We start from the raw sequence: 21,479 nt of genomic DNA, 5'->3' as shown, positions 1-21,479 counted from the left end.
TAACTGTTTTATGGTCTTAGACCTAATGTTTAGATCTTTGATCCATTTTGAGTTAACTTTTGTATAAGGTGTGAGATACGGGTCTTCTTTCATTCTTTTGCATATGGATATCCAGTTCTCTAGGCACCATTTGTTGAAGAGACTGTTCTGTCCCAGGTGAGTTGGCTTGACTGCCTTATCAAAGATCAAATGTCCATAGATGAGAGGGTCTATATCTGAGCACTCTATTCGATTCCATTGGTCGATATATCTATCTTTATGCCAATACCATGCTGTTTTGACCACTGTGGCTTCATAATATGCCTTAAAGTCCAGCATCGCTAGACCTCCAGCTTCGTTTTTTTTTTTTTTTTTATAATGATCTCATTTTTTTTTATTAATTAAAAAAAGAATTAACAAAACAATTAGAAATCATTTCAATGTACATGTACAATCAGTAATTCTTAATAACATCACATAGTTGCATATTCATCATTTCTTAGTACATTTGCATCGATTTAGAAAAAGAAATAAAAAGACAACAGAATAAGAATTAAAACAATAATAGAAAGAAAAAAAAAACAAAAAAAACAAAAACAAAAAACCTATACCTCACATGCAGCTTCATTCAGTGTTTTAACATAATTGCATTACAATTGGGTAGTATTGTGCTGTCCATTTCTGAGTTTTTATATCCAGTCCCGTTGTACAGTCTGTATCCCTTCATCTCCAATTATCCTTTCTCTTTTTTTTTTTTTAATTAACAGAAAAAAAGAAATTAACCCAACATTTAGAGATCATACCATTCTACACATGCAATCATTAATTCTTAACATCATCACATAGCTGCATGATCATCATTTCTTAGTACATTTGCATTGGTTTAGAAGAACTAGCAACATAACCGAAAAAGATATAGAATGTTAATATAGAGAAAAAAATAAAAGTAATAATAGTAAAATCAAAACAAAACAACACAAAACAAAACAAAAACCTATAGCTCAGATGCAGCTTCATTCAGTGTTTTAACATGATTACTTTACAATTAGGTATTATTGTGCTGTCCATCTTTGAGTTTTTGTATCTAGTCCTGTTGCACAGTCTGTATACCTTCAGCTTCAATTACCCATTGTCTTACCCTGTTTCTAACTCCTGCTGAACTCTGTTACCAATGACATATTTCAAGTTTATTCTCGAATGTCCGTTCACATCAGTGGGACCATACAGTATTTGTCCTTTAGTTTTTGGCTGGATTCACTCAGCATAATATTCTCTAGGTCCATCCATGTTATTACATGGTTCATAAGTTTATCTTGTCTTAAAGCTGCATAATATTCCATCGTATGTATATACCACAGTTTGTTTAGCCACTCTTCTGTTGATGGAGATTTTGGCTGTTTCCATCTCTTTGCAATTGTAAATAATGCTGCTATAAACATTGGTGTACAAATGTCCGTTTGTGTCTTTGCCCTTAAGTCCTTTGAGTAGATACCTAGCAATGGTATTGCTGGGTCGTATGGCAATTCTATATTCAGCTTTTTGAGGAACCGCCAAACTGCCTTCCACAGTGGTTGCACCCTTTGACATTCCCACCAACAGTGGATAAGCGTGCCTCTTTCTCCACATCCTCTCCAGCACTTGTCATTTTCTGTTTTGTTGATAATGGCCATTCTGGTGGGTGTGAGATGATATCTCATTGTGGTTTTGATTTGCATTTCTCTAATGGCCAGGGACATTGAGCATCTCTTCATGTGCCTCTTGGCCATCCGTATTTCCTCTTCTGAGAGGTGTCTGTTCAAGTCTTTTTCCCATTTTGTAATTGGGTTGGCTGTCTTTTTGTTGTTGAGATGAACAATCTCTTTATAAATTCTGGATACTAGACCTTTATCTGATATATCATTTCCAAATATTGTCTCCCATTGTGAAGGCTGTCTTTCTACTTTCTTGATGAAGTTCTTTGATGCACAAAAGTGTTTAATTTTGAGGAGTTCCCATTTATTTATTTCCTTCTTCAGTGCTCTTGCTTTAGGTTTAAGGTCCATAAAACCGCCTCCAGTTGTAAGATCCATAAGATATCTCCCTACATTTTCCTCTAACTGTTTTATGGTCTTAGACCTAATGTTTAGATCTTTGATCCATTTTGAGTTAACTTTTGTATAGGGTGTGAGAGATGGGTCTTCTTTCATTCTTTTGCATATGGATATCCAGTTCTCTAGGCACCATTTATTGAAGAGACTGTTCTGTCCCAGGTGAGTTGGCTTGACTGCCTTATCAAAGATCAAATGTCCATAGATGAGAGGGTCTATATCTGAGCACTCTATTCGATTCCATTGGTCGATATATCTATCTTTATGCCAATACCATGCTGTTTTGACCACTGTGGCTTCATAATATGCCTTAAAGTCAGGCAGTGCAAGACCTCCAGCTTCGTTTTTTTTCCTCAAGATGTTTTTAGCAATTCGGGGCACCCTGCCCTTCCAGATAAATTTGCTTATTGGTTTTTCTAATTCTGAAAAATAAGTTGTTGGGATTTTGATTGGTATTGCATTGAATCTGTAGATCAGTTTAGGTAGGATTGACATCTTAACTATATTTAGTCTTCCAATCCCTGAACACGGTATGTCCTTCCATCTATTTAGGTCTTCTGTGATTTCTTTTAGCAGTTTTTTGTAGTTTTCTTTATATAGGTTTTTTGTCTCTTTGGTTAAATTTATTCCTAGGTATTTTATTCTTTTAGTTGCGATTGTAAATGGGATTCGTTTCTTGATTTCCCCCTCAGCTTGTTCATTACTAGTGTATAGAAAAGCTACAGATTTTTGAATGTTGATCTTGTAGCCTGCTACTTTGCTGTACTCATTTATTAGCTCTAGTAATTTCGTTGTGGATTTTTCTGGGTTTTCTACGTATAGTATCATATCGTCTGCAAACAGTGATAGTTTTACTTCTTCCTTTCCAATTTTGATGCCTTGTATTTCTTTTTCTTGTCTAATTGCTCTGGCTAGAACTTCCAACACAATGTTGAATAATGGTGGTGATAGTGGACATCCTTGTCTTGTTCCTGATCTTAGGGGGAAAGTTTTCGATTTTTCCCCATTGAGGATGATATTAGCTGTGGGTTTTTCATATATTCCCTCTATCATTTTAAGGAAGTTCCCTTGTATTCCTATCTTTTGAAGTGTTTTCAACAGGAAAGGATGTTGAATCTTGTCAAATGCCTTCTCTGCATCAATTGAGATGATCATGTGACTTTTCTGCTTTGATTTGTTGATGTGGTGTATTACATTAATTGATTTTCTTATGTTGAACCATCCTTGCATACCTGGGATGAATCCTACTTGGTCATGATGTATAATTCTTTTAATGTGTTGTTGGATACGATTTGCTAGAATTTTATTGAGGATTTTGCATCTGTATTCATTAGAGAGATTAGTCTGTAGTTTTCTTTTTTTGTAATATCTTTGCCTGGTTTTGGTATGAGGGTGATGTTGGCTTCATAGAATGAATTAGGTAGTTTTCCCTCCACTTCGATTATGTTGAAGAGTTTGAGGAGAGTTGGTACTAATTCTTTCTGGAATGTTTGATAGAATTCACATGTGAAGCTGTCTGGTCCTGGACTTTTCTTTTTAGGGAGCTTTTGAATAACTAATTCAATCTCTTTACTTGTGATTGGTTTGTTGAGGTCATCTATTTCTTCTTGAGTCAAAGTTGGTTGTTATGTCTTTCCAGGAACCCGTCCATTTCATCTAAATTGTTGTATTTGTTAGCGTAAAGTTGTTCATAATATCCTGTTATAACCTCCTTTATTTCTGTGAGGTCAGTAGTTATGTCTCCTCTTCCATTTCTGATCTTATTTATTTGCATCCTCTCTCTTCTTCTTTTTGTCAATCTTGCTAAGGGCCCATCAATCTTATTGATTTTCTCATAGAACCAACTTCTGGTCTTATTGATTTTTCTCTATTGTTTTCATGTTTTCAATTTCATTTATTTCTGCTCTAATCTTTGTTATTTCTTTCCTTTTGCTTGCTTTGGGATTAGTTTGCTGTTCTTTCTCCAGTTGTTCCAAGTGGACAGTTAATTCCTGCATTTTTGCCTTTTCTTCTTTTCTGATAAAGGCATTTAGGGCAATAAATTTCCCTCTTAGCACTGCCTTTGCTGCGTCCCATAAGTTTTGATATGTTGTGTTTTCATTTTCATTCGCCTCGAGGTATTTGCTAATTTCTCTTGCAATTTCTTCTTTGACCCACTCGTTGTTTAAGAGTGTGTTGTTGAGCCTCCATGTATTTGTGAATTTTCTGGCACTCCGCCTATTATTGATTTCCAACTTCATTCCTTTATGATCCGAGAAAGTGTTATGTATGATTTCAATCTTTTTAAATTTGTTAAGACTTGCTTTGTGACCCAGCATATGGTCTATCTTTGAGAATGATCCATGAGCACTTGAGAAAAAGGTGTATCCTGCTGTTGTGGGATGTAATGTCCTACAAATGTCTGTTAAGTCAAGCTCATTTATAGTAATATTCAGATTCTCTATTTCTTTATTGATCCTCTGTCTAGATGTTCTGTCCATTGATGAGAGTGGTGAATTGAAGTCTCCAACTATTATGGTATATGTGTCTATTTCCCTTTTCAGTGTTTGCAGTGTATTCCTCACGTATTTTGGGGCATTCTGGTTCGGTGCATAAATATTTATGATTGTTATGTCTTCTTGTTGAATTGTTCCTTTTATTAGTATATAGTGTCCTTCTTTGTCTCTTTTAACTGTTTTACATTTGAAGTCTAATTTATTGGATATTAGTATAGCCACTCCTGCTCTTTTCCGGTTGTTATTCGCATGAAATATCTTTTTCCAACCTTTCACTTTCAACCTATATTTATCTTTGGGTCTAAGATGTGTTTCCTGTAGACAGCATATAGAAGGATCCTGTTTTTTAATCCATTCTGCCAGTCTATGTCTTTTGATTGGGGAGTTCAGTCCATTAACATTTAGAGTTATTACTGTTTGGATAATATTTTCCTCTACCATTTTGCCTTTTGTATTATATATATCATATCTGACTTTCCTTCTTTCTACACTCTTCTCCATGCCTGTCTCTTCTGTCTTTTTGTATCTGACTCTAGTGCTCCCTTTAGTATTTCTTGCAGAGCTGGTCTCTTGGTCACAAATTCTCTCAGTGACTTTTTGTCTGAGAATGTTTTAATTTCTCCCTCATTTTTGAAGGACAATTTTGCTGGATATAGGAGTCTTGGTTGGCAGTTTTTCTCTTTTAGTAATTTAAATATATCATCCCACTGTCTTCTAGCTTCCATGGTTTCTGCTGAGAAATCTACACATAGTCTTATTGGGCTTCCCTTGTATGTGATGGATTGCTTCTCTCTCGCTGCTTTCAAGATCCTCTCTTTCTCTTTGACCTCTGACATTCTAACTAGTAAGTGTCTTGGGGAATGCCTATTTGGGTCTAATCTCTTTCGGGTGCGCTGCACTTCTTGGATCTGTAATTTTAGGTCTTTCATAAGAGTTGGGAAATTTTCAGTGATAATTTCTTCCATTAGTTTTTCTCCTCCTTTTCCCTTCTCTTCTCCTTCTGGGACACCCACAACACGTATATTTGTGCGGTTCACATTGTCCTTGAGTTCCCTGATACCCTGTTCAAATTTTTCCATTCTTTTCCCGATAGTTTCTGTTTCTTTTTGGAATCACTAATTCCAAATCACTAATTCTATCTTCTGTTTCTTTAAATCTGTCATTGTAGGTATCCATTGTTTTTTCCATCTTTTCTACTTTATCCTTCACTTCCATAAGCTCTGTGATTTGTTTTTTCAGTTTTTCTATTTCTTCTTTATGTTCAGTCCATGTCTTCTTCATGTCCTCCCTCAATTTATCGATTTCGTTTTTGAATAGGTTTTCCATTTCTGTTCGTATATTCAGCATTAGTTGTTTCAGCTCCTGTATCTCATTTGAACTATTGGTTTGTTCCTTTGACTGGGCCATATTTTCAGTTTTCTGAGTGTGATCCGTTATCTTCTGCTGGCGTCTGGGCATTTAGTCAGATTTCCCTGGGTGTTGGACCCCACAGGTTGAAAGATTTTTCCGTGAAATCTCTGGGTTCTGTTTTTCTTATCCTGCCCAGTAGGTGGCGCTCGTGGCACACGTTTGTCTACGAGTTCCACCAGTGAAAGTTGCTGTGGGTCCCTTAACTCTGGAAAATTCTCGCCGTAGGGGAGGTTCGGCAGCCGAAGTGTCTTGGAAGTGTGCCAGCCGGCCCAGGGTTCCGAACGCGGGGAGGGTCGCCAGCCGCCACAGCACGGGAGAGCGTCTGGCCGAATTACCTAGTCGTCCCGGGGCGCCAAGCGTGGCGGGAGGGCGCCAGCTGTCGCAGCCCGGGAGAGTGCACTGTTCCCAGCTGGATCGGGGAGTCACGTGTTTGGAAGGGACCCCCCGGTCACTGTTCTCCACAGTCTGGGAATTTCCGACCGAACTCTCTCAGTTGGTCTGGGGGGCCTCGCGTGGTGGGGGTCCAGCCGCCGCGGCCCAAGGGGACCGCCTGTCCAATTCTGCCAGCTGGCCTTGGAAGGAGGAAGGGAGGGACTCCGGCCGCTTGCCGTCCCACCCAGGAAAGCCCGCGCCCCTCGGTGATCTCACCGGAGCTGGTTCTCCCAGACAGTCAGCTGTTCCAGGATGGGGTACGCCGTCCCTTTGATCTCTGTCGTGGCTCCGGGAGCTGCTCTGTATTGTCTCCACTCCCCCAGTAGCTGTTCTGGAGGAGGAAAGGTGAGGGTGGCAAGGCTGTGGAGGCCGGTGGCGGAGGAGCCGGTGAAGGCGGAAGAAGGGAGAGGAGGGCGGGCGGGTCGGCTGCTGCGGGGCGTGGGCGCCGTGCATATGTATTCTTAAGGCACTAATTAACAACAAATATCACATCAGCCATATTGTTTAGTAGCTGAGAGCGTGGACTTTGGCATCTGTCAGATTTGACTCTGAATTTCATCCTTGTTATTTATTGTGTAACCTTGAGAAAATTATTTAACTCATAAAGATCAGCATGAGGATTAAGTGAGTTATCATGCTGTGTGTTGTCGCTTGTGCTGTGTTTGGGCACTCAGCTAGTAGTAGCTACTGTTTTTACTGTTACCTCATGGATTACCATGAAGCATACAGAAATCTATTGATAAGCAGCTGACTCTCCTGCTACAAACATTAGAACTTGTTGGTTCACTTCTCCTGTCCCCAAAGCAGCCCAGGGAATGGAGTGTTCCTCCACCTAACATCTGATTCCTTCCCATTGATTTGTGGTGTTCTGTTCCCCACTTTTCATTGGCAGTGTTATCAAAGCACAGACCTAAAATCAGACTTTGTTTTTGCTCCCATTATATCACTTATAATCACATGTGATGTGGAAAGTTCCCTGTAGCAAGTTTTAGCTGACGTTTCCCTTTGTAAACACCTGTGACTACTTAGAATCAAGTTGAAAATCAAAGCCAGCAGTTTCTTGGGAAAACATGACTCAATGATTTCTGAAAAAGTGGGGTAAAAAACCTTTGCTGTCAGAAAACTTGGGGTCACTTAACACCTGGAAATTCCTCCTGCTTAAAGGACCCCAATTAATATTGCTATTACATCATTCTTATCAAAGTAATTCAAGAGAAGGCAGTGCATGCATTTAGATTAATGAGGTGTAGTTTATTGGTTTAGCCACTGCAGAAGGCCTGTTCCAGATATCGGTCATCTCCCCAACTTACTGTTCTGTGGAAAAATGCATTCCTGTGTACACCTGCAAGCCTACCTTTAAAAGATTTCATATGGGAATTCATTGCTTTTCTGTTTAATTAAAAATGTACTATTCAAAATAATACAGCATTGTACAATCAAATTCATTGGAAATCTCTAAATTTCTATTATGATAAAAGTATTAATGATAATGTCTTTCATTTATGGACCATGTGGTTTGTCCTCAGGATGCTTTCATTTTAAAATACAATTCTAACAACCTTATGGCAAATATTTTAGTCTGCCTCAAAAGATAAGGATAAAGACTTTTCTATTAACCCACTGAAAACATTATAGATTCCTTTACCTTTGAATTGCTTCCTTGTCTTTTTTTTTAACTAAAAGCATTACTTATGAAATAAAATGAATTATCAAAAGTATAAGAATTATAGTAGTATATTTATTTTAATGCTTCTGAAAAAACAGTTCCAAACGAACCAGGCTTTTCAAAAATCCAGTTATCAAAACCCCCAAATCCTGTGCTCTTTCTACTGTATCATCAAGCTTTGCTCAGATGCCAAATTCTTAGGTCTTTGAAAATATCAAAATAATAGTTCTTCTTTGGAATGAAGCAAACTCCTTACCTTGTCATTGACTAGATCATAGTATCTTGGAATAAAAAAGGCTGTAATGTTTGCTGGAAAGAAGTGGGAGATTGCTGGGGGAAGGGTGGAGGGGAGGTGGTGAAAATATTACAAGGGTTCCATGAATTTTTATTTGCATCTGAAGTCTAAATTATGTCTTACATTTTTCAAATACCTGCAGATGCTCTTATGGTTAATACTGTAATAATCATTAAATTCATAGCCATGTTTTTCTCAATCAGCCAATACTGAAAGAACTTAGTATCGTGTAGAAGTCCACAAAGGAGGTTTGGTACTTTACTCAAAAGGTTGGAAATTCAGCTGGATTAAATCAGGTGGGATTTCTTTGAATTACCACATGCGTGGGATTCTTTGAATTACCACATGCATGGGATTTCTTTGAATTACCACATGCATGGTATCCCGCTCACTTTAAAAAGGGAGATTAAGTTGACAGCCTTTGAGTCAACCTGTAATTAAATGCCCTCTTAGCTACCTGTTATGTGTACCTTTTGTTTAGCTTCTTAACTTGTATTCCTCATCTGTAAAATGAAATAATGATAGTACCTGCCTTTCACTGTTGTGAGAATTAAATGAGATATGAGGCATTGAAAACCTTACAGAACCCAATAAGTGTTAAGTGTTAAGGTCGTTGTTATTGCCTTAATACCCATTATCACCATCAGGGACAGTGAGCAAATTACCTGGGTTTGTATTCCAGGGACACTAAATCCCTAACGACAGTTTCCCCATTAAATAAAATGAACCTGTTAACAGTACCCAATTCATAGGTGGTTGTGAAGATAAAATACCTTCATTGATGATAAATAATTAGAACAAGATGTGGAACAGAATTAGTGCTAAGAAATGTCAGCTGTTATTCTTACTACTGTTGCCTTCTTATTCCCTAATTGTTACTACCTCCTAGTTTTAACTGTTTTATGGGAATTCTTTTTTGTTGCTGTTTCCTTTACCCTGCAAAGTATTTTATGAAGCATGTTTTGAAAATCTGTCCTCTCAGAGCAATCTGATTTCTGCTTGCTAGGGGTTAACAGCAGCTCTGTCACATTCCACAGAATTTCACCAAAGCAAGAATTTGATATATATCTTCCTGCCCTTGGGCTCTTTGGACCTATGGACAGTTCTCTAAAGACTTGTTTTTCAGTCCTATCCAGAGCCTGAAGGTAACATTCGGCTTCAAGGGCTTTAAAAGATGCTCTACAGATACATTCAGGAAGCACAGAAACCTGCAAAGTAGATTGCTCCCTTCCTTAGAGTGTTTTTAATAATCTCTCCATGATTTTGCCTTTATGGCGTTCTGGGGCTATTGTGGACCACTGCCATGATTCCATGTCTTTGTCTCCATTGTCATTGCAAGAAGAGAATATTTTCCTTTCTCCCAAGAGGTTAGAATACAGCACTGTGAATTGTAACAGAGCACTTCGCAGTAATTATACCCATGCCCAAACTCCTGAATAAGTTGTAAGAGCTGGGGCAAGTTATGGAAACCCTTGGAATCTCATTTGTCTTTGACATAAAATGGTGATAATTGGCTCATTTAAATTTTCTTTTTTAATTCCTTCCTAAGCCAGCCACTGAACGAGATACAGTGGTAAATTAATGATTCTTGCCCACCTGAAGCTTGGAGTAAACCATGGTTAAATGCTTTAAAAGAAATGAGCAGGATGCTGTGATGGAAAATAAATAGGGCATCTACTTTAGTGTGGTCGGGGAAGACTTTTACTAGCAGGGAGCAGTAAAGCTAGGTGAGGAGCATTCCCAAAAGAGAGAAGAAAAATCCTGAGGCCAGAAACAGTGTCCAAAGTGCCTAAGAGAAGCCAATATGGGTATAAATGATACTACTTTCCTTCCCTCCTTGATGAGGTTTTAAATAAAACTCTTTGGAAAGTGGGTCTTGTCTATATAATTTGGATGCAAAAATGCAAGAATGAGCTTAGTTAGTATAACGAAGGTCTCAGTTAAGCAAGAACAATAAAAAATTGAACAAATATTATTTTAATTCCTAGTTGAATTTCCCTCCCCTACCTGAATAATAATTTTCGGTTTTATGTCTTTCATCAGCTCAAGTAGTGTCATATTTCTTCATCTTAGCAGTCATTTCCTCACCCTGCTGCTCTTGTGACATATAACCTTAAAAAAAAAAAAAAAAAGACCAAAATTGACTCACAGCTAAATTTAAAATACAGCCTCTGGACCAAAGGCACTAGTGTTGAATCTTCTCAGTCATGTTATTCCCAGGCAGAAGAAATTACAGTTGTTGCTGTACAGATAATGACACACAGACATATGAAAATAAAGAGCACTGTTTCCAAAACTGGGGAGATTGCTGTGGTGATCTGTGTAGATGAGTTAGTCAGGGTTCTCCAGAAAAAAACAGAACCGACCAACAGAAAAAACAGATCAGGAGATACGTTATACATATATATAAAGAGATTTATTGTAAGAATTGGTTCACATGACCGTGGGGATTGGTAAGTTTGAATTCATTTAGGCAGGTCTCAATTTGTGAACTCGTTGGTAATGTTGAATACCCCAGGAGAAGCCACAAGTTGGGAATGCTGATGAAAGTGACAGTGAATTCCACAGGAGAAGCTAGCTAGCTGAAGTAGAGATAGAAGTACTTCCCGACTGCTGAAATCTTCAGTTCTTCCCGTTAAGGCCTCCAACTGATTGGATGAGGAAATTACTCTCATTGCTGAAGGCAGTCAACTGATTAATGATTTAAATCCATAAAATACCCTCACATTTTTCCACTTCTCTTTTCATAAAGCATTTCCTAAAGAAAACACACTTGTAATTGCAAATCCTTTCCCTGTCCGTTTGAAATGTATGTAAATCTTTTGTAAGGGTCCATAACCCTCTTACCAATTGTACAATCCAGGAAATGTCTTCTTAACTGCCTGGGCACCATGTCTTTGAATTATAAACTTCAAGGAAACTAAAGCCCCATCTCCGTGACTGAGAATTTAGCCTAGGTCCTGGCTACAAGTTGTAACTGTCTGCTTGTCTTAGAGACACAAGAAGTTTTATTTTTCATTTGGAGCAAAAAAAAACAACAACCCACATTAACAGGCCATTGACTACTAACTGAACTGCTGAACGCTGTAAGCTAACCAAGTTGACATATGAAATTAACCATCACAGTAGGCTTCTGCCATATTGCAGATGCAGAACTGAAGATGTTTGTTAATGTTTATTAGAGGACTACCCAAATTCAAGTTCTATAAAATATAAGTATAAGAGTCTATCTGGTTGCATCTTACAATTGGTTCATTCTTATAAATAATGCACTCTTTGGGTATTTTTCCTCTATTTGATTCCTGATGAAAATTCTTCTCTTTCACTAATTGAATTCTAAGATTTAATAATAGCAGCATCAATACAGAGCTCATTTAAGATGAAAATCCATATCACTTGCATCTCAGTGAAACCATTATCAGTGGTTAAAAAAAGCTACACTTGACTCAGTCAATCCAGTGGTTCTCAACCATGACAGTACACCCTCAGATCCTGATTCTGATTCTGGAGGTAAAGGCCAAGCTTCAGAATGTTTTAAAAAGCTTCCCAGTTCCTTAGAAAGTGAAACACAGGATTACTATATGACCTGGCAATTCTACTTCTAGGTATAAACCTAAAGCAATTGAAAGCAGGGACTCGAACAGTTATCTGTACACCAGTGGTCATAGCAGCATTGTTCACAGTTAGCCACAAGATGAAAACAACCCAGGTGTCCATCAGGAGGTGAGTAGATAAACAAAATGTGCTATATACCCACACAAAGGAATATTATTCAGCCATAAAAAAGAATGAAGTTCTGATATATGCAACAATATGGATGAACCTTGAAGTCATCATTTTGAATGCAATAAGCCAGTCACAAAAGGATGAGTATCATATGATTTCACTTACATGAGCTATCTAAGATAAGCAAATACATACAGATAGAAAGTAGATTCAAGATAACTGGGACTGAAGGGGAGTAACTGAAGGATACAGGGTTTTTGTTTGGGGTGATGGAAAAGTTTTGGTGCTGATGGTATAGCACAATATTCTGAATATAATATCACTGAATTGTACACATGAAAGTGGTTACAGTGGGAAATTTTACAATAAAAGTGTTTAAAAAACAACTTCCCAGGTCATTCTAATATTCATCCAGGATGGAGAACCATTGAGTTTCTCCCTAACTTATTTGCCAGTGCTATAGAATGTAGAGAAAGAAGAGACTGTGGGGGGAGGGGAAGCAAGGTGTGGAAATCTGCAGCCAATTGCAGGTGCATTTCCTAAAATCTTTGGACAACCTCAGTCAGAACTTGGCCAGTTTGAAATCTAGTTCTCACCATCTTCTTTATTCTAGTTAAGTATTCTGTTAAGTAATCCAGTAAAATCAGAGTGTAGTGGGTTGATCTTGGCTTCTTCCATGTCTTCACAACCTCAGTAGCCAGATAAACAAATGATGTCACAGGTGAAGCTAGTTACTCTGCCCTTTAAATCACCTCCTATGATTCTTCTGTCTGTCTGGAGTCCTTTTGCTCTTTTTGCATGCCCTGCATCTTCACATTTGTCACCGTTCTGGCCCCAAAGCTCTCTTCTGTTTCCCGTCTCTCCCTCTTACTGTCGATGGCTTGTGCCCCTTTCACTTTACCCTCCTCTATAACCCTGATGTTAGATGTGATCTGTCTGCACCTAAGTGACTTAACTGTCCCAGAGGTGTTTGCACTTTACAAGGAATTTTATCATAATGTAGAGGGAAACTGTGAATATAGCAGAATTGTGCGTATCAGCTACATGGACATCACACCTGACTTTTATTGAGCACTTGCTACATGCTTGGCACTTCATACAATTGGCAGTACATACTATTCTTGTGAAGTAGTTGTGATTACCTCCGTTTTAAAAGTAAGAAATCTGAAGGTCATAGAATGATTAAGTGCCAGAGTAGAATTTGAATTCAAGAAATTAAATTCTAGAACCTTTGCAGCTTCCCATTTTTAAGAGAAGCACTAGGCCCTTGGCATTAGTTTTCTGTTTTATGATGAGAAAGCTTGCGAGTCCAAAGGGTTTAGAAACTTGCCTGTGGCTCTATTGGTGGACTAAGCCTGGACTCAAAGCCATATCTGATTGTCTACCTAAATTATGGGGTTTTTTCCATCACTTCTTTCTATTCTACCGTGTACCTCATAGTATATATAAGTTGCTTTTCTTTGCATTGCTCCAAACATTCAGAACCAAAGAGAACTTTCAGTTCCCAATTGTAGCACCACTATCGCCAGGTGTTGTGTAGCAGTCTCTCATATGGGCTTCAAAGAACAGCAGAAATTGCAATCTTGATTCCTTCTTACCAACTCCCACTTTAGAATAAGGAAGTTGCTGACACTACCTAGGATGTGAGGAACTGTCAAATGGTCCTTTTACAGCTGGAGGGTTATGGTTCTTAATCTTTCCTTGTAGGTCTGTCCCAGTGCATGCCATTGTTTGTGCTTCCAGTGTAACTGTATTTCTAGTAGAAAAATGGGTAAAATAAAACCTCGTTAATCTAGGGCCCACAAATTCAGAAAGTGTGGCCATTTGTGCACGTGATTGGCAAAAGACTAAAGAAAGTTCTGGTTTAACAAATTTGAAGGTACAAAAACACAGGACCTGCAGTCTGGAACCCGTTGGTTTTCACTCCACTCTCACCTCTCCCTTCCTAGTACAACAAATTATGGATCCCTTAAAAATGCTTTCCCTTCACCTAAGACAAAGAGAATTAACCTTTTTGTGCCTTGGTTTCCTCATCTGTCAGGAGGGTGTAATGCTAGTGGTACTGATGTTGGAGTTATTGTGAGCATTATATAAGTAATGCAGGTGTGTTAGTTAGATTCAGTTGTCAACTTGGCCAGGTGAGCATACCTAATCTTGTTGCTGCGGACATAAGCCAACGGTATGTGAACCTCATCTGTTGCCAATTACATCTGCAGTCGGCTAGGAGGTGTGTCTGCTGCAATGAGTGACGTTTGACTTAATTGGCTGGTGCTTAAATGAGAGATCACAGTGTAGCACAGCTTAGTATTCCTCATCTCAGCACTTGCAGCTCAGCCCAGGCCCTTGGAGATAGAGAAAGAAATCACCCCGGGGAAAGTTGTTGGAACCCAGGGGCCTGGAGAGAAGACCAGCAGAGACCATCCTGTGCCTTCCACGTAAGAAAGAACCTCAGTGGAAAGTTAGCTGCCTTTCCTCTGAAGAACCAACAAAATAAATCCCCTTTTATTAAAAGCCAATCCGTCTCTGGTGTGTTGCGTTCCGGCAGCTAGCCAACTAGAACAGCAGGTAAAATATTTAGAGCAGTACCTGGCACAAATAAATGCTAAGTAATTGTCAAGATAATGATTCCAGCTTGTTGTAATGTACTGCCGTTGCGTATGAAGATGATATAAATCTGCTATAAATTTTATCTCATCCAGTCACTGCCTATTTTGTTGATAAAATGTAATGATATTTTCAGAGAACATATTCCAAATCTTAGATATTTGATATCAAATTAACACATTTTGTACCTCTGTTCTAGGTCAAACTATTTCTTAAGTTGGTGTCTGAACTCAGGTTAGGGTAACACGGCATGGATTAAGGTGGTTACTACAGTTAAAAAGGAAAAGTGAGTCTAGGGGCGGTGTGACAGTGGCTCAGTGGCAGAATTCTTGCCTGCCATGCTGGAGACCTGAATTTGATTCCCAGTGCCTGCCCATGCAAAAAAAAAAAAAAAAAAGTGAGTCTAAAAATTCTTCCTGTGGTAGCCCAAACTATATACTGGCAAATTGTAGACAGTCAATAACTGTTTGAGGAAATAACTAAATAACTAAATGAGTGGGTATCCAGCACATTCAGACACTATAAGCCCCTCTTTTTATCAGGTGCCCTGATAACTCATTTTTTTTCCTATCTAAATTATAACATTGTTTAATTGTTGAATCGAGAGTAGAATATATTCTCAAGTAGAGCATCAAGTTCCTTACTGCGTGCAATGAAAGAGAATTCCCTGGAAATCGCCACTTTTACACACCTGCATTCACCTACATTCTGCCAGCTGGAAGTCAGTGCCATGGTTAAGGTAGTTGGGAGAGTTAAGGGAATCCACAGTTATCTATGCTTTAGAATGAATTACTGCAGTTAGGTAATCAGCTAGTTTTCTCCTAAACTGTTTGAGTGACCACTGAAGAGCTGAGGGTGCTTTAGTAGTGCTCACAGGAGAGTAATTTTTTAACATGGAACAAGTTGAGAACATATGAGATTTCTCAGCAGGAATATTAAGTGATTTGGTAAGGAAAATAAGGGAGCTGGCCACTCAAAGACAGAAAGAACCAGAAAAGGGCAAACAACAAATAAATGTCTGCTTTTCAGATTTTGCAAGGGGTTTGCCTTCACAGAAAAACAAAAAGTAGATTACTGGTGGCCAGGGGCCGGGTGAGAGGAAGGCATTGTTGTTGCTTGGTGGGTACAGAGTGTTTGGGAATTTTTGAAATATTTAAATAAAATTGTTTTTAACTCTTAAAAAAAAAAAAAAAACACATGAGACTAGACTGTTCCACAGTGAGGTAGCCCAGGGCTGGTCATTTAGTCTTTCTTTGATTTTAGTCTACTAAAACCCCATGAAAAATTATACCTTCCTTATTAAGTATACCTATAAATTAGTACTAATTGTTGAGAAAGTGCTTTGAGATTTTAGAAAGTTATGCAGACGTCTAGAATTAACTCTTACTGCGGTAGTGAGTTCATGCCTTTTGATGCACAGGAAGATAAACAGAATTGATTACCCAGTGCCCGTCAGACTCTGTTTGGACATACTGAATATGTCAGCTGCTAAGACGGTCCAAAATTGTGCGCTCATTGCTTCCCAAAGTCATATTCAGGATGGTGGGTCATTTGTCAGATACCTCATTGGCAGCTCATTTTGGGGGAAAAACACTAGGTATAGGCAAAATGAATCTGTGTCAAATGAAGTTCATTGTTGATTTGGCACTTCTAAGTCTGATAGACTTGACAGGCTTCTAAGAGAATAAATGCATGTCGTCATCACTGATGTTGTGGATTATAGAATGACTTGATATTTATCCTCAGAGGATTTCCAGTAATATTCTTTGAAATAATCAGTGGTTAGAAATGAGATGTGAGTGATTTCATTAGCTTTCCTGAATACAGTTAATACTAAGCTGAGTGGTTTTTTCTTTTTTTTTTTAATTAAAAAAAAAGAAATTAACACAACATTTAAAAGTCATTCCATTCTACATATGCAATCAGTAATTCTTAATATCATCACATAGATGTATGATCATCATTTCTTAGTACATTTGCATCGATTTAGGAAAAGAACTAGCAAAACAACAGAAAAAGATATAGAATGTTAATATAGAGAAAAAAATAAATATATATATATATAAAAAAAGGAAAAAGAAAACAACAAAAGATACAAACAAACAAAAAAAAACTATACCTCAGATGCAGCTTCATTCAGTGTTTTAACATAATTACATTACAATTAGGTATTATTGTGCTGTCCATTTTTGAGTTTTTGTATCTAGTCCTGTTGCACAGTCTGTATCCCTTCAGCTCCAATTACCCATTATCTTACCCTGTTTCTAACTCCTGCTGGTCTCTGTTACCAATGACATATTCCAAGTTTATTCTCGAATGTCGGTTCACATCAGTGGAACCATACAGTATTTGTCCTTTAGTTTTTGGCTAGACTCACTCAGCATAATGTTCTCTAGGTCCATCCATGTTATTACATGCTTCATAAGTTTATTCTGTCTTAAAGCTGCATAATATTCCATCGTATGTATATACCACAGTTTGTTTAGCCACTCGTCTGTTGATGGACATTTTGGCTGTTTCCACCTCTTTGCAATGTAATTGTAAATGATGCTGCTATAAACATTGGTGTGCAAATGTCCGTTTGTGTCTTTGCCCTTAAGTCCTTTTGAGTAGATACCTAGTAATGGTATTGCTGGGTCGTATGGCAATTCTATATTCAGTTTTTTGAGGGACCGCCAAACTGCCTTCCACAGTGGTTGCACCATTTGACATTCCCACCAACAGTGGATAAGTGTGCCTCTTTCTCCGCATCCTCTCCAGCACTTGTCATTTTCTGTTTTGTTGATAATGGCCATTCTGGTGGGTGTTTTTTTCTCTTTTTAAGATTTTTATATCTGTTGCTTGGTTGTATCTGTTAATAAAGTTCAGAAACATCAGAGAAGCCTAGATTGGGAAAGAATAAGAAATCATTTAGTTAACACTCTGCCATATCGAGTTTGTATAGTGTTTTAAAAATTCTTAAATTTTTCAAAGACAGAGATTTCTCTATTTACATTGAGAACTTGAAATCCTATTATGTCACAGTCCACTTAAGCTTTGGGAAGTTCTTCCTTCTATCTGGCCCACATCTTCTGCAATTTGAGTGTATTTCTTCTACATCCATGCAAATGGAAAACAGCTGCCCAGCCTTCCCCTTACAACAACCCTTCATGTACTTAAAGATGGTTAAGTTATTCACTAACCCTCTTTCCTCTGGACTAAATAATACCTTTAGCCAGTCTTCCAAAAGTCCCCATTTTCTACCTCTTTCATCATCTCTTGATCTTCTGCAAGCCTATTCACATCTTCCTTAAAATGTAGATTCCAGATTGGAACATAGCATTCTCACAGTCTCACCATTAATGGGGGTCCCTCACTACCTCTCTTGGGCTGTCAGATGTTATTGCCATTCGTATGGAAAATAAAGAGATCTTCTCAACATCCAGAAAGATGAAATGTAGATCTACATAGGCTAGGCCTTGGTTTGTGTCTGCAGCTGTTGGTTTTGGAGTCTGAAGATTTTTAAACTCCAGGTTTATTCTAAGGAAACATTGGAAGTCTGTGAATTCATCTCCACTTTCTGGGTTGGTGACCAGTTCTAAAACATTAGACTCCTTTCCCAAGCACTCTTTCCTCTAAGGCAAAGGACTTTAATTCTTGGTACCATTCTAAATCAAATGTCCATGCAATGTACCTGAAAATCCTTGGGGTCTCTCACTTCCTCCAGCCAGCAGTTTGCTTTAGAGCAGGTAGTTACAGGAAAGGATTTATTTGCTTTCTGTGTCTAAACTCAGTGAAACTGCAGAGGGAGGAGATCCATAAGAATTGTCCAGAGAACACAGGAAAGTAAATGGAATTCATTGTCCATTGCCCGTTGTTGAGAATTAAGAGTGTAGCATGTCCTGAAACTACTTGTTGAAGAGTGCTTTGAAAACTGTTTTTTTCCTTTCTTTGCTTTATATATCATACAATTTTTAAGAAGTTTAAAAAAAAAGTATAGCATGTCACTGAAATTGTCTTTATCCCATGTCATCTCTGTCATTCAGAGGTTTCATTGGTTCTCTGATATGACCTCTATCTTCTCCCCTACTCTTTTGCCTAAAAACTTAAGTTCCTGGGTTGGAAATGCTCCTAGAATGGGAATTTCTGGTATTGTGACTGTCAGTTGGGGCAAGCCTGCGGGTCTGACTAAAGATTTCATTGCTCATGTTAGGAGGTTTTTCTTGTTCAAGCAAAATCCAGCCCAAGCACTTGGACATTTCGCTCTTTTGTCAGCTTCTACAAGCTGACTACAGGGGTCCTACAGTAAACCGTTGGCTAGTGCAGATAGGAGGGCAAGAAAGAGTTTTGACTAGAAGAATCATGTGGCAAAATTCTGTTTAGGCAATGCCTAGGTTAGCATGACTACCTAGATGTTGCAGGGTCTGTATGTTTTATGTGTGGCCAAGTGATTTGCTGATAAGTGATTTAAAGTCCTTGTTACATTTACCTTCTTTCCAGATATTGGGACTTACTAAACCAAGCCTCACAGGTAGTATTTCTCCTTGCAATTTTGAAAGAATTAAAGTAAATTTCACATAGCGAACAAAATTCATGAATACCTGGGACATTAGGTCTGGAATAATGGACTACTGGTTCATTTTGTATAAAAAGTTGGGCAGCATTTCACAGTAAGATACATTATTGAAAGTGCCAACAGTCTGTACTTGGATATTTGTAACTTTCAGTAAGTGCACTTCTATGGATCATGCACACTCTTCACTGAAAGCCAGGAAGATTATTCTTTTTAAAAATATATTTTTATTGAGAGATATCCACACATACAGTCCAACCATATTATACAGTCAGTCTCACAGTATTATTTCATAGTTGTGTATTCTTCACCATGATCATTTTTAGAACATTTGCATCACTCTAGAAAAAGAAATAAAAAGAAAAAAAAACTCATACATCTCATGCCCCCTTACCCCTCCCTCTCATTGACCCACAGTATTTCAATCTACCCAATTTTTACCCCTTTATCTTCCCCTATTATTTATTTACTTTTTTATCCTCATTATTTTTATTATTTTTTACTCATCTGTCCGTACCTAGATAAAAGGTACATCAAAGACAAGGTTTTCACGATCATACAATCACATTGTAAAAGATATATAGCTATAGAGTCGTCTTCAAGAATCAAAACTACTGGAACACAGTTCAACAGTTTGAGGTACTTCCCTCTAGCTACTCCAATACACCATAAAAAAGGGGTATCTATATAATACATAAGAATAACTTCCAGGATAACCTCTTGACTCTGTTTGAAATCTCCCAGCCACTGAAAATTTATATTGTCTCATTTCTCTTCCCCTTTTTGGTCAAGAAGTTTTTCTCAATCCCATGATGCTGGGTCCTGGCTTATCTCTGGGAGTCTGGTCCCACGTTGCCAGGGAGATTTATTTACATCCCTGGAAGTCGTGTCCCACAGTAGGGTTGAACTCAGTGAGTTCACCTGCTGAATTGGCTTAGCGAGAGAGAGGCCACACCTGAGTAACAAAGAGATTCTCTGAGGGTGAATCTTAGACGTAATTATAAGTAGGCTTAGCCTAGTCTTTGCAGGAACAAGCTTCATAGAGGTGAGCTCTAAGATTGAGGGTTCAGCCTATTGAATTGGTTGTCCCCACTGCCTATGGGAATAACAGGAATTCCCCAGATGGGGAAGTTGAATATTTCCTCTTTTCTTCTCAGTCCCCCAAGGGGACTTTACAAATCTTTTTTTATTCACTGTCCAAATTACTCTGGGATATACTGGGGCATCACACTAACCTGTACAAACCAATAAATCTCATGCTTTATTCAAGATTCCATGTAATTATGGTGTTCAAATAAGCTCACCATTCAGGTTAAATTCGATAATGTGCTACCCAAAATAAAAATTTTACACCAAATAAACATCTCTCCCTTTGGTCTCACTTGGAGGTTGAAGTTTGAAAATATGGGCCATGTCATCCTTTACTCAGTATTCTAATTTCAGGTAGATTATTCTTGGTTTCATTCCTTTTATCACCAGGATATTAATGCACAGTTTAAAGGTGTTTAGTAGAGCACCTGATTTTTCCCCCTTCTTTAATGGGATTCAGAATTCCAATGGGGAAAATATGACTTCACCAAATTTGCCGGCTTATATTTGAGGACAGAAACTTAAAGATATGGTATCATATTGTGGTAAAGTTGGAATGATTCCCAGATGTCTGTTTTCTTCATTACTAAAAACTTATCTTTATGTTGCTGAGCAATAGCTATTTGGGCCTTATGAAATTGCATACTGCTCTGAAGGGCACTGAGCCTGCAGGTGAAAGGACAGTAATGCATGTAACCTCTCTCTTTTCTCCTTTCTCTTTTCTGTAGTCTAACCGACAGCCAGCTAAATTGAACCTTCTCACCTGCCAGGTGAAACCGAATGCTGAGGACAAGAAGTCTTTTGACCTGATATCACGTGAGTCAGTTATTGTAGATTCTGGTACCTACCCATTTCCATTCTCTGGTTATTGAAGCAGCAGCTTTTCCAGCTAGGTTTTTTCAGAGTTGGAACTTAAATGGTATCTTGTTATTCTTGCATGTCCAGCTCCAGGAAATCCTCTCAGGTCTCATAATTAGCACAGAGCCTGCCTGTAGTGAGCTGGAAGACATTTGCCCAGGAATGGAATGGAATTTAGATTTTTTTCATTGAACTAAACTAGTTCTTGACTGTGGACACACAGCTTTATGTCCTTGGAGAGATTTTTCTAAATCCTATTTTTCCTAAATTCCTGTTTCTCTCCTAG

At 38.2% G+C, this 21,479-nt stretch overlaps 1 protein-coding gene across 4 annotated transcripts in view; it reads left to right on the top strand.

Moving 5' to 3' along the window:
- The window catches only part of ASAP1 (ArfGAP with SH3 domain, ankyrin repeat and PH domain 1), a 401,437-nt gene that overhangs the window by 311,258 nt on the left and 68,700 nt on the right, over positions 1–21,479 (top strand). For all 4 annotated transcript variants that reach the window (XM_077167668.1, XM_077167667.1, XM_077167671.1 and 1 more), the window contains one exon: positions 21,064–21,151. In XM_077167668.1, coding sequence (XP_077023783.1) covers positions 21,064–21,151 — 88 coding nt within the window. The remainder of the gene's footprint in view (positions 1–21,063; positions 21,152–21,479) is intronic.

The sequence above is a fragment of the Tamandua tetradactyla genome, chromosome 6 (assembly GCF_023851605.1).
Source record: "Tamandua tetradactyla isolate mTamTet1 chromosome 6, mTamTet1.pri, whole genome shotgun sequence".
In the NCBI taxonomy this organism is placed as follows: Eukaryota; Metazoa; Chordata; class Mammalia; order Pilosa; family Myrmecophagidae; genus Tamandua; species Tamandua tetradactyla.
This window is presented reverse-complemented; position numbering and strand designations above follow the sequence as displayed.